The sequence below is a fragment of the Thamnophis elegans genome, chromosome 8 (assembly GCF_009769535.1).
Source record: "Thamnophis elegans isolate rThaEle1 chromosome 8, rThaEle1.pri, whole genome shotgun sequence".
NCBI lineage: Eukaryota > Metazoa > Chordata > Lepidosauria > Squamata > Colubridae > Thamnophis > Thamnophis elegans.
This window is the reverse complement of record NC_045548.1, coordinates 77,345,437-77,360,641: the sequence shown is the minus strand read 5'-3', so window position 1 is coordinate 77,360,641 and position 15,205 is coordinate 77,345,437. Positions and strand designations below refer to the sequence as shown.

General features: G+C 45.7%; 1 protein-coding gene across 2 annotated transcripts in view; it reads left to right on the top strand.

The window, feature by feature from the left end:
• The window catches only part of TSNARE1 (t-SNARE domain containing 1), a 243,636-nt gene that overhangs the window by 57,387 nt on the left and 171,044 nt on the right, over nucleotides 1-15,205 (top strand). For both annotated transcript variants that reach the window (XM_032223182.1, XM_032223184.1), the window contains one exon: nucleotides 5,831-5,954. In XM_032223182.1, coding sequence (XP_032079073.1) covers nucleotides 5,870-5,954 — 85 coding nt within the window. In that variant the 5' untranslated portion in view covers nucleotides 5,831-5,869. The remainder of the gene's footprint in view (nucleotides 1-5,830; nucleotides 5,955-15,205) is intronic.

Below are 15,205 nucleotides of genomic sequence, written 5' to 3'. Positions count from 1 at the left end.
ATTTCACCCACCTCGGAAGGATGGAAGGCTGAGTCAACCTTGAGCCTTGGATGGATAGATAATAGATAAGATAGATATAGATGATAGATAGATAGATAGATAGATAGATAGATAGATAGATAGATAGATAGATGATAGATAGATAGATAGATAGATAGATAGATAGATAGATAGATAGATGATAGATAGATATGTAGATAGATAGCAATAGCAATAGCAATAGCAGTTAGACTTATATACCGCATTCATAGGGCTTTCAGCCCTCTCTAAGCGGTTTACAGAGTCAGCATATCGCCCCCAACAACAATCCGGGTCCTCATTTTACCCACCTCGGAAGGATGGAAGGCTGAGTCAACCCTGAGCCGGTGAGATTTGAACAGCCGAACTGCAGAACTGCAGTCAGCTGAAGTAGCCTGCAGTGCTGCATTTAACCACTGCGCCACCTCGGCTCTTCTACATCACGGTGGGGCCGATTTCTCTGGAAATTGAAGCTCCCTCCTTTTCATTTTCTCTGCGAGCGTTTTCAAGGATTACCTGGATACATTTTTGTTGTAAATATGTTTTATTTTCATTTCATTTCGTAGAGTCACATATATACTGTGCATAATCGGGGCATATAACATTGAACAATAAACACAGCCCGCCCTCTTGTCAACAATACCCCCACAAAATACAAACCCAATATACCACTTCGGCCCACCATACACCCTTTCTTTCACCCCCCCTCCAACTTTCGTTCTTCCCTCCAACGTTCCCCTCTATCCTACTTCCCTTCCCCCTCTATCACTCCTCTCCCCCAATACACTCCCTCCCTTCCTTCTCACCCTCCCTCCAATCCTTTCTCCCACCCTCTCTACCCCTCTTTCTTCTTTCCCTCTACTCCTCCCTTCGGTGTATCTCTGCTATCTATCAATATATTCAGCTTGTCTTATTTTAACACTAGAATTAAAGAGCAACAGTATACAAGTGCAATCGTGTTATTTTAAAATCTAACACGTACTGTATTTCCCCCCTCCCCCCCCCTAAGACCCCACCTCCCTTCCCTCCCCCCGACTTCCCAGAGCCCGTACACGGTGTAGCTTTTTAACAAACACAGTCTAAAATTTGTTAAAACAAAGGAAATTAAAGAAAAAAAAAGAGAGTCAATAAGATCTCTACGTTGGACTCAGCTTCTTGCTGTTACCCAAACTTTAAGCACTTTAACTTATTCCTAATCTTAAGCATAGGCTATCTGGAATTTCTTAGTCCCATATTTATTTTGTGTATAGTCAATCCATTTTTTCCAGTCTCGTTTATATCTCTCATTTGAATGGTCCTTAAGATATGCTGATATTTTAGCCATCTCGGCTAGATTTGTAACTTTCAATGTCCATTGTTGAATTGAAGGGACGTCTTCCTTCTTCCAGGGGAAGCTGCATTTTTGTGGGATTATCGGAATGATGGAAGGGATCGTTCTTTGGAATTTTTGAGAGGGGTAAAAAAATAATAATAATCAAAACTTGATTTGTTTATATTCATTTTATTTCATCGAGCGTGAATTAGATGACATATATAAGCATAGACATGATTATGAATACATGAAATGGATACGAATAAGTGGGGACAGTAGGACAGGGATGGTAGACACGCTGGTGCGCTTTTGCATGCCCCCTTACAGACCTCTTAGCAGTGGTGGGATTCAAATAATTTAACAACTGGTTCTCTGCCCTAATGACTATCTGGGTAGGTGGGGCTCGGTGGTCATGTGACTGGGTGGGCGCAGCCAACTCAAGGTCACTCAGATCGATGGGCGCTTCACCTTAGCTGTTACAATGGAATAAGGGTTAACCGGAGAGGCAGTTTCTGTAAGCAGGACAACAAAGATGAGGCTAGAAGCAACACCAGAATGTTTCCTTCCTGCCTTCCTTACAGGATTAGCCCTGTAAAGTGGGGGAAAAAACCAAAAGGAGATTTCTTCCAACAACCGGTTCTCCGAACTGCTTAGAGAGTTAGCAACCGGTTCTCCCGGGTAGGTGCGAACCGGCTGAATCCCACCAACTGCCTCTTAGGATTGGGGTGAGGTCAGCAGTAGACAGTCTAAGGTTAAAGTTTGGGGGGTTTGGGGAAGACACCACAGAGCCAGGTGGAGCATTCCAGGCGTTGACCCCTCTGTTGCTGAAGTCGTATTTCCTGCAATCGAGTTTGGAGCGGTTGACCTTGAGTTTGTATCGATTGTTTGCACGTGTGTTGTTGTTGTGGTTGAAGCTGAAGTACTCATTGACAGGTGGGAGGTTGTAGCAGATAATTTTATGTACTACGCTGAGGTTGGATTGGAGACGGGGAAGTTCTAAGTTGTCTAAGCCCAAAATTTCAACTCTGGTGGCGTAAGGGATTCTGTTGCAAGCAGAGGAGTGGAGGACTCTTCTCGTGAAATATAGCAATAGCAGTTAGACTTATATACCACGTCATAGGGCTTTCAGCCCTCTCTAAGCGGTTTACAGAGTCAGCATATCGCCCCCACAGTCTGGGTCCTCATTTTACCCACCTCGGAAGGATGGAAGGCTGAGTCAACCTTGAGCCTAGTGAGATTTGAACCGCCGAACTGCAGATAGCAGTCGGCTGAAGTAGCCTGCAGTACTACACTCTACCCACTGCGCCACCTCAGGACTCTCTCGATAGTATTAATGTCCGATATGCCGTGCGGGTTCCAGACAGATGAGCTGTATTCGAGAATTGGTCTAGCAAAAAGTTTGGCACTGAAGAACTGAATAAGTAAATCAGGTGGAAAAAATTGCTTTCATCAATCAGTAATAAAACCCAAGCAATACATTTCCAGGGAAGCCGAATGGCTGATTTTTGCCCTTGTATTTTCCTCTGCTTTTAACACTGATATAAAAGAGACAGAAAAAGTACATCTTTTGTTCTGGAGAAAATACCGGATTTATTGTCTTTGTTTCCTGTGGCAGAGGCCAAGGGGATATTTTTGCTCGTCTCTCCGGCCTCGGGCTCCCAAAAGCAATTTTCACTTCAGCCAGATGTTTTCACAGGCCATAAGTAGAAGGTCTTCCTCCCAGATGAGACCCTGTTATTCCTACCTGCCAGGAGAAGAAAGGGGAAGGAAAGTGTTAGAGCAAAAGTTGGCTTCCTTAACAATGAAAGATCTTTTTTTAACAAAAAGGCTTCCAGTAGGATCTGTGGCTTCCCAAGTCCTGTGCAGAGGTGATTCCCAGCCCCATAACTCACTGCAGAAGAGGAGGACAGAGTAGCAGAATCACAGAGTTGGAAGGGACCTTGGAGGTCTTCTAGTCCAACCCCCTGTTTAGGCAGGAGATATCCCATACTATTTCAGACAAATGGTTATCCAATCTCTTCTTAAAAACTTCCAGTGTTGGAGCACTCACAACTTCTGGAGTGGAGCAAGTTGTTCCACTGGCTAATTGTTCTCACTGTCAGGAAAATTCTCCTTAGTTCTAGGTTGGTTCTCTCCTTGATTAGTTTCCATCCATTACTTCTCACCCTGCCTTCAAGTGCTTTGGAGAATACATTGACTCCCTCTTCTTTGTGGCAGCCCCTCAAATATTGGAATGCTCCTATCTTGTCGCCTCTGATCTTTCTTTTCACTAGACTAGACATATCCAATCCTTGAAGTCTTATCTTCAGTCAGTCAGCTGGTCAGTCAGTCTGTCTTCCTCCCTTCATTCAAGTTTAACCTTTCTCCATCCATCCATCCATCCATCCATCCATCCATCCATCCATCCATCCATCCATCCATCCATCCATCCATCCATCCAATATTCCCTCCCTCTCTCCATCTATCCAATACTTCCTTTCTCCTTCCCTCTTTCCCTCTATCCCTTCTCTGCCCATTGACAGCAGTTTGACCTTACCTACTGAAGGTTGACTCAGCCTTTCATTCTTCAGAGATTGGTAGAATGAGGATCCATATTATTGGGAGGAAGATGCTGACTCTGTAAACCACTTAGAGAGGGCTGTAAAGCACTGTGAAGTGGTATAGAAGTTGAAGTGCTATTGCTATTCCTTCCTTCCTTCCTTCTTTCCTTTCCTCCCTCCTTCCCTTCCTGCCTGCCTGACTTCCTTCTTTCTTTCCTTTCCTCCCTCCCTCCTTCCCTTACTGCCTTCCTTCCTTCTTTCTTTCCTTTCCTCCCTCCCTCCTTCCCTTCCTGCCTGTCTGCCTTCCTTCTTTCTTTCCTTTCCTCCCTCCCTCCCTCCTTCCCTCCCTGCCTGCCTTCCTTCCTTCCTTCCTTCATTTCCTCCCTCCTTCCCTTCCTGCCTTCCTTCTTTCTTTCATTTCCTCCCTCCCTCCTTCCCTTCCTTCCTTCTTTCCTTCCTTTCCTCCCTCCCTCCTTCCCTTCCTGCCTGCCTTCCTTCCTTCTTTCTTTCCTCCCTCCCTTCTTCCCTTCTCTTCCTTCCTTCTTTCCTTCCTTTCCTTTCCTCCCTCCTTCCCTTCCTGCCTTCCTTCCTTCCTTCCTTCTTTCCTTCATTTCCTCCCTCCCTCCTTCCCTTCCTGCCTTCCTTCCTTCTTTCCTTTGTTTCCTCCCTCCTTCCCTTCCTTCCTCCCTTCTTTCTTTCCTTTCCTCCCTCCCTCCTTTCTTCCCTTCCTGCCTTCCTTCCTTCTTTCTTTCCTTTCCTCCCTCCCTCCCTTCTTCCCTTCCTGCCTTCCTTCCTTCCTTCCTTCCTTCTTTCCTTCGTTTCCTCCCTCCCTCCTTCCCTTCCTGCCTTCCTTCCTTCTTTCTTTCGTTTCCTCCCTCCCGCCTTCCCTTCCTTCCTTCCTTCCTTCCTTCCTTTCCTTTTCTCCCCCCTTCCTTCCTTCCTTCCTTCCTTCCTTCCTTCCTTCCTTCCTTCCTTCCTTCCTTCCTATTTTTTGAAGGCCATCTACTTGGGGTCTTGTGTTCTTCCTTTGGGCAGTTGGTTGGCCAGTGTTGGATGAGATGGGGCAGAGTCTAATCCATCAGGACGCTGCTTATATTCTTAAGTTCTCTCCTGTAACATGTCAGATGTCATCAGCTAAAAAAAAGTGAGTGGTTGTCTGAACTTCTTGAAAACTTGATCAAGCTGATAAGAGGGGCTTAGCCTTTTCTTTTTTGTTTTCCCATTCCAAACTAATATGGCAATATTTATTGAATTTGTCAATCACCAGCTTTCTCATTTTACAATACAATAGCAGAGTTGGAAGGGACCTTGGAGGTCTTCTAGTCCAACCCCTTGCCTAGGCAGGAAACCCTATACCGTTTCAGACAAATGGCTATCCAACATCTTCTTAAAGACTTCCAGTGTTGGAGCAGTCACAACTTCTGGAGGCAACTTCTGTTCCACTGGTTAATTGTCCTCACTGCCAGGAAATTTCTCCTCAGTTCTAAGTTGCTTCTCTCCTTGATTAGTTTCCACCCATTGCTTCTTGTTCTACCCTCAGGTGCTTTGGAGAATAGCTTGACTCCCTCTTCTTTGTGGCAGCCCCTGAGATATTGAAAGACTGCTATCCTGTCTCCCCTAGTCCTTCTTTTCATTAAACTAGACAAACCCAATTCCAGCAACTGTTCTTCATATGTTTTAGTCTCCAGTCCCCTAATCCTCTTTGTTGCTCTTCTCTGCACTCTTTCTAGAGTCTCCACATCTTTTCTACATCGTGGCGACCAAAACTGACTGCAGGATTCCAAGTGTGGCCTTACCAAGGCATTATAAAGTGATATTAGCACTTCACGTGATCTTGATTCTATCCCTATTTTAGATGAGAAGATCCCATAAACATGTTTTTCCAGTTCTTTTCTATTCCTCTCTGTTTTCTGAGGTTCTCTCTGCCCATTTCACTTTTTTCTCCCCTTGTTTGTTATAGTTTTGAAAGGAAGTCTACCTCCAGAAGTGGCCAAAGAAGATGTCTTATGGATCCATTGAAGGTGGTGGGTTTGGTAGCAGAAATGCCTTTGGGGGGCCGTCAAGGCAAGGATATCAACCTTTAGGTAAGTTCCTCCCTGAATTTCTTTTCTTTCCTGTGCAACTATTTTTTATTGTTTTTCCACTCTATAACATCTTACAATCATCACGTTAACATTGTTGTGTCATCATACCTGTATATATCAATCTTACATCTCTTCTAAATTTATATACATTCATCTACAGTTCTATACATTTCTCTATTGTTTCTCAGCTGAATTATTGGGTTTCTGCCTGGATGGTCTCTGAAGTGAACTCAAAGATTCCTTTAATTCGGAGCGCCGGCAGCCCTGGTAAACCGTTTATCTCTCACGCGGGCTAACAAGTCTGGCCAGATGGGAGATGAATAGTTGTCTGCCACACCTATTCATCTCCGCCCCCTGCCTTTGACCCCCTTCGCTAGCAGTGGTGGCTCTTCTGTCCCGAGGACCAGCCCATAGATTTCCACTGCTCTCCTCTCCTATGCCTTCTGTGCCTCTGTGCATCAGGCACTGGGCCCAACTGTTCCTCCTCTTCCTCATCAGCCACCTCCAGACCTGGGGGCTGTTGACTCTCCACCTGAGGGCTGACGGGCGGCCCAGGCTTCGTGTCTGTCTCTCTCTCTGCCAGCTCCATTCCCCCTTCCCCCTCGGAGCTCCCAGGTTGCCTCAATGCAGACCCTGACTCCCACACCACCACCTCCTCCTCCTCCTCCTCCTCCTCCTCCTCCTCCTCCTCCTCCTCCTCCTCCTCCTCCTCCTCCTCCTCTGATTCGGCAGCCTATAGGGCAGAACAGGAAAGATTCACCGCAGGACAATTTAACAATTCTCCTTAATTATTTAAAATAAGTAAACAATTATTTTAATTTTTGCCATTCACATTTCATTCCGTCCCTCCTTTTGCTTCCTTTCCTTAATGATTCTGTGCCACCATTCTGTGCGAGCTTTGACTTAGAATAACTTTACTGTCACTTTGAATGTACACGAATCAGCATCTATCTATGAAAATGCATTGGGCAAAACTCACTTAACAGCTGTCTCGCTTAGCAAAGGAAACATTGGGCTCAATTATGGTCATAAGTCGAGGACTGCCTGTAAGTAATAAATCAATAAAAATAAAATGCTTCCTTACAGATTAGCAAATGTGTCAGCAGTGCTTATACCTGATTCAGTTCTTCTACCAGTAACGGATTGAAGTATGTTATATGAAGGAAACTGATTTCCCTAGAAATCCAGTTTCGTAAATGGCCTTGGATAGATCCCGCAAGTAGCAATAGCAATAGCAATAGCAGTTAGACTTATATACCGCTTCATAGGGCTTTCAGCCCTGTCTAAGCGGTTTACAGAGTCAGCATATTGCCCCCACAACAAGTCCTGGGTCTTCATTTCACCCACCTCGGAAGGATGGAAGGCTGAGTCAACCTTCAGCCGGTGAGATTAGAACCGCTGAACTGCAGATAACAGTCAGCTGAAGTGGCCTGCAGTACTGCACCCTAACCACTGCACCACCTCGGCTCAAGTATCCAGTTGGAGACTGGAAGTTGATTAAGATTGAGCACCAAATCTACATGTCATAAGCCGGAGAACCCCTTGGTGTGTGTGTGTGTGTGTGTGTGTGTGTGTGTGTGTGTGTGTTCCAGCATAACTCTGGAAGACCTTGAGCAATTTCAACCAAACTTGGTACACAGATGATTTAATTCTGGTGACAAATACTGTGAGGGTAAGACACCCCTAACACCGCTTGGGGTGTGTGTTCTGTTAAGATGCAGCCTGTTGTGCCTTCAAATGGCTTCTACTGTACTACTGTAAAGGGGCTTCTACTGTATAGAGCAGCAGAGTTGCCATGGTAAAGGTTTCACAGTACTCTACAAGGGGGCTCTCTCTGGTAAGGGGGAAAATCCAACATTAGAAATTATATTTTGTCTTTTCCTCCGCTATAAATAAATACCTGAGCAACGCCCGGTTATCAGTTAGTAAATCAATAAAAATAAAATACATCCTTACAAATTAGCAAATGTGTCAGCTGTGCTCATACCTGTCTCGGTTCTTCTACCAGTAACGGATTGAAATATGTCGATGAAGGAAGCTGATTTTTTCTAGAAACCCAGTCGTAAGTGGGCTTGGATAGATCCCACACGTATCCAGCTGGAGACCAGAAATTTGATTAAGATTGAGCACCGAATCTAAATGTCATAAGCCGGAGTAGCAAGAAAACAGCTTGGCCCAGTGAGCGGCGAGTCTCATTCCAACCATCATCCCTGTAACCTGGTTTCTCTTCCCCTCGAAGCTGGGTGTGTGTCCGGCACAAATCAAAATGAATCGCCTTGGCTCAGCTGGTCCTCAGTCGGCCTCCCCCCCATCTATGGTTGGGAAGGGAGGGACCAGAGATAGCATGGCCTGAAGGGGCCTTGACGTTCTCGGAGCTTGTTTCCTTTCCGTCTTAGTTAACATCATCATCACTTGCATTACTTTGAGTCCTGAAATGTAAAGTGCCCGAGTAAAGACTTTACACTTTGAGTAAAGAAAATAGCCAAGCTCAGAGAGCACTAAGGACACCATAGTTCTCCTCCTCCTCCTCCTCCTCCTCCTCCTCCTCCTCCTCCTCCTCCTCCTCCTCCTCCTCCTCCTCCTCCTCCTCCTCCTCTTTCTCCTTCTCCTGCTTTGATTTTAATTGTTTCCTCCTCTCCTCCTCCTCCTCCTCCTCCTCCTCTCCTTCTCCTCTTTCTCCTCCTCCTGCTTTGATTTTAATTGATTGTTTCCTCCTCCTCCTCTTCTTCCTTCCTCCTCCTCCTCACCCTACCTTCTCCTTCTCCTCCTCCCTCTCCTCCTGATTTGATTTTAATTGTTTCCTCCTCCTCCTCTCCTCCTCCTCCTCTTTCTCCTTCCTCTGCTTTGATTTTAATTGATTGTTTCCTCCTCCTCTTCTTCCTTCTCCCCCCTCCTCCTCTGATTTGCTTTTAATTGTTTCCTCCTCCTTCTCTTCTCCTCCTCCTCCATTTTCTTCTCCTTCTCATGCTTTCATTTTTTATTGTTTCCTCCTCCTCCTCCTCCTCCTCCTTTTCCTTTTCCTCCTCCTTCTCCTCTTCCTCCTCCTCCTGTTTTCCTTTTAATTGATTGTTTCCTCCTCTCCTTCGCCTGCTTTTTCTCCTTCTTCTTCTGCTTCTCCTCCTCCTGATTTGCTTTTAATTGATTGTTTCCTCCGCCTCCCCATCCTCTCCTTCTCCTCCTTTTCCTTCTTTTCCTCTTCCTCCTCCTCCTGTTTTCCTTTTAATTGTTTCCTCCTCCTCTCCTCCTCCTGCTCTTTCTCCTTCTTCTTCTGCTTCTCCTCCTTCTCCTGATTTACTTTTAATTAATTGTTTCCTCCTCTTCCTCTCCTTCCTTCTTTCTTCTTCTCTTTCCCCCCTTCTCCCTCCTCCTTCCTCCTTCTCCTCCTCTCTGCAAACCCCACTCTATTCTAGCATCAATGATGCGACCAGGTTTTGGGTCATGAAGGTCTCCAACAACCAAACTCGGAGAGCACCCTTCATTTCAACCCTGAGCCCCAAATCACCTCCTTTATTGGAGAGCGAGCCCTTCTTCCCTTGCAGAGCAAAGAATCGGCTTCAGAAAGCAGCCAGACAATGGCCACTGAAGCCCTCTGTTTATCTGGCACTGGCAACCCTTGGCAGGAGGCCGCGTGTCTGGTGGATGGGCTCCAAGCTACTTGAACAGATGGGGCCTGGGGGTAGGCAGCCAACCCTCCTCGGAGCATCTTGTCTGCTTGGCAAGCGGAGGAGATGCTTCCCCATCGATGGAGCTGAATGGAGGAGGCCACCTGGGAGCCCTAGGCGAAGATCTCCTCCTGGATTTCTAGCAAATCTAATCCTAAACGGAGAAGGCCATCTGCTGCTTGGTGAGCCGGACCTTCCAGGCAGAGAGAGAGAGTCTCGTTCGAGTCTAGCAAGAACATACAGACAGAATCAAGATCACGTGAAGGGTTAATACCATTTTGTAATGCCTTGGAAAGGCCACACTTGGAATATTGTATTCAGTTTTGGTTGCCACGATGTAAAAACGATGTGGAGACTCCAGAAAGAGGGCAGAGAAGAGCAACAAAGAGGATTAGCGGGCTGGAGGCTAAAACATACGAAGAATGGTTGCAGGAACTGGGTAGGTCTAGTTTAATGAAAAGAAGGACTAGGGTAGTGGTGGGTTTCAAAATTTTTTAGAACCTCTTCTGTAGCAGCTCAAGGTTGGCTCAGCCTTCCATCCTTCCAAGGTGGGTAAAATGAGGACCCAGATTGTTGGGGGCAAGAGACTGACTCTGTAAAGCACTTAGAGAGGGCTGTAAAAGAACTATGAAGCGGTATATAAGTCTAAGTGCTAGTGCTAAGTAGGAAGGAAGAGAGGGAGGGAGGGAGGGGGGGAGGGAGGGAGGGAGGGAGGGAAGGAAGGAAGGAAGGAAGGAAGGAAGGAAGGAAGGAAGGAAGGAAGGAAGGGCAATGGCGGCATAGCAGTTAGAATGCAGTATTGTGGGTTGACTCTGCCCAGTGCCAGAAGTTCAATCCTGACCGGCTCAAGGTTGACTTAGCCTTCCGTCCTTTCAAGGTGGGTCAAATGAGGAGCCAGATTGTTGGGGGCAAGAGGCTGACTCTGTAAACCGCTTAGAGAGGGCTGTAAAAGCACTATGAAGCCAATTCGGACCGGTTTGCCCAAACCAGTGTTCTTAGACTGCATAACTGTAACTTTGTTGCTTGTCTCCTTACAATTTATACTGATATTGTTTCCTGATTGCTTATTTGTACCCTACATTCCGTTCCATTCCATTCTCCTGTTCTGTTCTGTTCCGTTCCATTCCATTTTTTCTATTCTATTCTATTCTATTCTATTCTACTCTACTCCATTCCATTCCCATATATTCTATTCTATTCCATTCCATTCCATTTCATTCTTCTATTCTGTTCTGTTCCGTTCCGTTCCATTCCATTCCATTCCATTTTTCTATTCTATTCTATTCTATTCTATTCTATTCCACTCTATTCCATTCCATTTTTCTATTCTATTCTATTCTATTCCATTCCATTCCATCCCATCCCATCCCATCCCTATCCCTATCCCTATCCCTATCCCTATCCCTATCCCTATCCCTATCCCTATCCCTATCCCTATTCCATTCCATTGTTTCTATTCCATTCTATTCCTATTCCATTCTACCCTACCCTACCCTACCCTACCCTACCCTACCCTACCCTACCCTATCCTATCCTATCCTATCCTATCCTATCCTATCCTATCCTATCCTATCCTATCGTCTTCTCTTCTAATGGAAATGGCAGGTGGCCTCTACGCTGTCCTATTTAGCCATGTTTTCAAGCCAAAGCACATGCGTGGAAGTGCGAGTGCCTGCATGGACTTTGGGGTGTGTGTGTGTGTGTCGTGCTCACATTTGTGAACCCGCAGGGAAAGTAAGTGAATAGCAACTCATGGTACCCTCCTTTGCCTTTTGCTATTCTAAATGATGTTCATGCCGTGTGTCTGTATGTGTCTCTGTGTGTGTATCTGTATGTGTCTGTGTGTGTGTGAGATCTCCAAGAAGAAAACACCATTTGAATGCAGAAATGCCACATCCCGTTTGTCTTTTATAGATGAGATAACTTCATAATTCATAAGCGATGTTTGCTCATCGCTTAATTTAAATTTTCATGTTGCTTTTCTAGTATTTAGAACGTAAATCATTTAAAGGGGGGTTTATGGACTCGTGCAAAGGGGGAGGTGGGACTCGGGAGAAATCGAGGTGTTAATAATAAGTAGATGTGGAGTGAGATGAAGAGTTATTGTTGTGCAGCATCTATGAGGGGGTCCCATCATCCTATTTTCCCTCGGGGGGAAAAGCTGTGGGGAAATGCCCCGAATTTTCTTGATGGGATTTCATTCTGAGCGGATGACAATAAATGGCGGCCTTCTTCAGGGGTTGCTATTTTTACATTCGCCCATAAATTCATTTAACATGGGACCAGTCGGAGAACAAAAGGGAGGAGAGCTGCAATTATACTGCTCATAAAAATAAAGAATGTAACAACTACCACAGAACCCGGTTAGGGATTCAGGACAATGCAAAAAAAAACCCGAAGGGGTTGGGTGAAGGGCCTTTCTTTGAAACTGCAGGAAATTATACAGAGGGACATAATTGATATTAATGATAATTCATTTAACTACCAAAAGGAGGAGGAGGTGGTGGTGGTGGTGGTGGTTCTTCTTCTTCTTCTTCTTCTTCTTCTTCTTCTTCTTCTTCTTCTTCTTCTTCTTCTTCTTCTTCTTCTTCTTCTTCTTCTTCTTCTTCTTCTTCTCCTTCTCCTTCTCCTTCTCCTTCTCCTCCTTCTTCTTCTTCTCCTCCTCCTCTTCCTCCTCCTCCTCCTCTTCCTCTTCCTCTTCTTCTTCTTCTTTCTCCTCCTCCTCCTCCTCCTCCTCCTTCTCCTCCTCCTCCTTCTCTTCCTCCTCCTCCTCCTCCTCCTCCTCCTCCTCCTCTCTTCAAACCCCATACTCTTCTAATATGGATGATTTTATCAACTTGGGTCATGAAATATCTGCAAGAAAACAACCAAGTTCAGAGAGCACCAAGGACCCAACAGTCATTGTCTTCCTTCTCCCCCCCATCGGCATCCTCCTCCTTCTTCTTCCTCTTCCTCCTCTTCTTCCTCCTCCCCCTCCCCATCATCCCCCTTCCTCCTCCTCCTCCTCCTCCTCCTCCTCCTCCCCCCCCTCTCCTCCTCCTCCTCCTCCTCCCCCTCCTCCTCCTCCTCCTCCTCCAGCATATGACATTTATTTGTTACCACCTGGTTGTTGTTGATATTAGTTATTCACTTGTGGTTAGAAAGATTCTGTCTGGGCCCTCAATCTGCTTCCTTCCCGGCTTCTCTAAAAATAGGACCTTCATTAACGTGGAAGAGGTTGTATCCAGAAGAGCTTTTCTCAAGTGTCACCACAGATGAGCCGAGGTGGCGCAGTGGTTAGAGTGCAGCACTGCAGGCTACTTCAGCTGACTGCAGTTCTGCAGTTCGGCTGTTCAAATCTCACCGGCTCAGGGTTGACTCAGCCTTCCATCCTTCCGAGGTGGGTAAAATGAGGACCCGGATTGTTGTTGGGGGCAATACGCTGACTCTGTAAACCGCTTAGAGAGGGCTGAAAGCCCTATGAAGCGGTATATAAGTCTAACTGCTATTGCTATTGCTATAGATACCAGGAGTTGAGACTCTGAGGTCATCAAACTGATTGGAATAAATTGGACAACCTCCGGGGATTTTGATCCAGCAGCTCTGAGTACGGCAAAGGCTGCCTCCAATCCATTGCTTTTCCGCAAAATTTGTCCACCCATGCTTCTGCCTTTGCATCTAACACGGCGTGAACAGGAATTTCTGCATATTGGAACCAGCTTTCTCATTTTTCTCCCTTTAGGCAATAAACTCATAGCTTCCCGCAATTCCTTTTTTTTTTTTAAACTTCTCAACAGACCAGCAAGCTGTAGTAAAAGACTCTGGTCTTTGCATTTATTTGAGAAACACTAATTGGTTGGCTTGGATTCCCCCGCAGGTTTAAACATTTAAAAAAATTCCCTTTTTGCAACCTCGTAATCCCTTAATTTGGAGCAGAGCTGGGACGACTGGATGGAGCTGTGCATTTACTGGCCAGAAGCCCTCCCTGACGCCTATGCAGAGTTCAGAACAGATATTTTTTTTCCTTTGTGCCCGAGGAAAGGAACATTTGCCTCTACCTAGGATTGAACCTTCCGAGCGGGAGGAAAGCGTCTTCACCACTGGGCCATCACGCCGCTCAATTTGTTTAAAGATACGGATCATAAAAACCGTAGGGTGCGTGAAGAGAACTTGGGAGGTCATCTAGCTCGCCCACGTCGTCTTACTACTTCATGGGACAAATTCTTCCACTCGCTAAGTGACAGGAACCCAGGGCCTAGCATCTGTAGGCATTAAGAAGGTGTAACCATGTTCCTGGTTACGAAGGTGGGAGCGGAATCCGGGTGACATTGCGGTCCATCATAACAACCGCAATGTTGGAATGGATCTTGGAGGACTTCTAGTTCTTGCTCAAGCAGGAGGTCCTATGCGCATTTCAATCCACTTTCCTCTTGAAAACCCCCCCAGTGACAGAGTCTCTGCAACTTCTGGTGGCAAGTCGTTCCACTGATTAATTAGCAAACTGTCAGGAAGTTTCTCCTTAGTTCTAGGTTGCTTCTCTCCTTGATTAGTTTCCACCCATTGTGGAATGTTTTTAAGTGCTTTGGAGAATAGTTTGACTCCCTTTTCTTTGTGGCAGCCCCTGAGATATTGGAAGACTGCTATCCTGTCTCCCCTGGTCCTTCTTTTCATTAAAGTAGATGAATAACCGATTCCTGCAAACATTCTCCATATATATTAGCCTTCAGTCCCCTAGTCATCTTGGTTGCTCCTCCTTGCAATCTCTTTCTAGATTGGATTCTCTCCTTGATTTGCTTCTTGTCCTGTCTTCAGCTGCTTTGGAGAATAGCTTGATTCACACACACACACACACACACACACACACACCGTTCTTCTTTGTGGCACCCCCGGAGATATTGGAAGACTGCCAACATCAACTGGTGCTTGCTGTTTATTCTAAATCCCCATAAGCCAGTTAGTTGCTTTTCATAAATTTGATTCTACCCAGGAAGGCTGTGTGTGTGTGTGTGTGTTTGTGTGTGTGCAATCATCTTTCTTTGAGTTGCTTATTTGCTTAAACAAGCAAGAAAACAAAATGCAATGCGCCCCAAATGGTTTAAATCAATCTGGTCCGATTTATTTATTTTCAAATTCTGGCACACACACACACACACACACACACACACACACACACACACCCCTCGCTTCCTCCTCTAGTATATTGTTTCCAAAATTTCCCCTCCACTTTCTTCTTTTGTCTTTCTTGTTTGAGGAACACGATAGTCATCTCGGTTTACAGGGCTATAAAAATGCTTTTATGGTTTCCGGTACTAGCATATTTATTACGACTCTTTTCTAATCCTTATCCCCGCACCCCCGTTCCCTGCCTGTAAGTAAGACACTCAAACTGGTCCATTAATCTCCGGGTGGTTGGAGAGCATGAAAGGGCAGTGCTTTCTCGAGAGGAACTCAGGGTTTACTACCCCTGTCTGAGAATTAAAATATGCCAGGGGGGCACCAAGCTAAGGAGCGCCGTGCCATGATCGGTACGGGCAGTTCTTGACTTACGACACTTATGTCGCTAAGCGAGATGGTTGTTCTGGGAATTCCGCCCCATTTTAGCTGGCCACG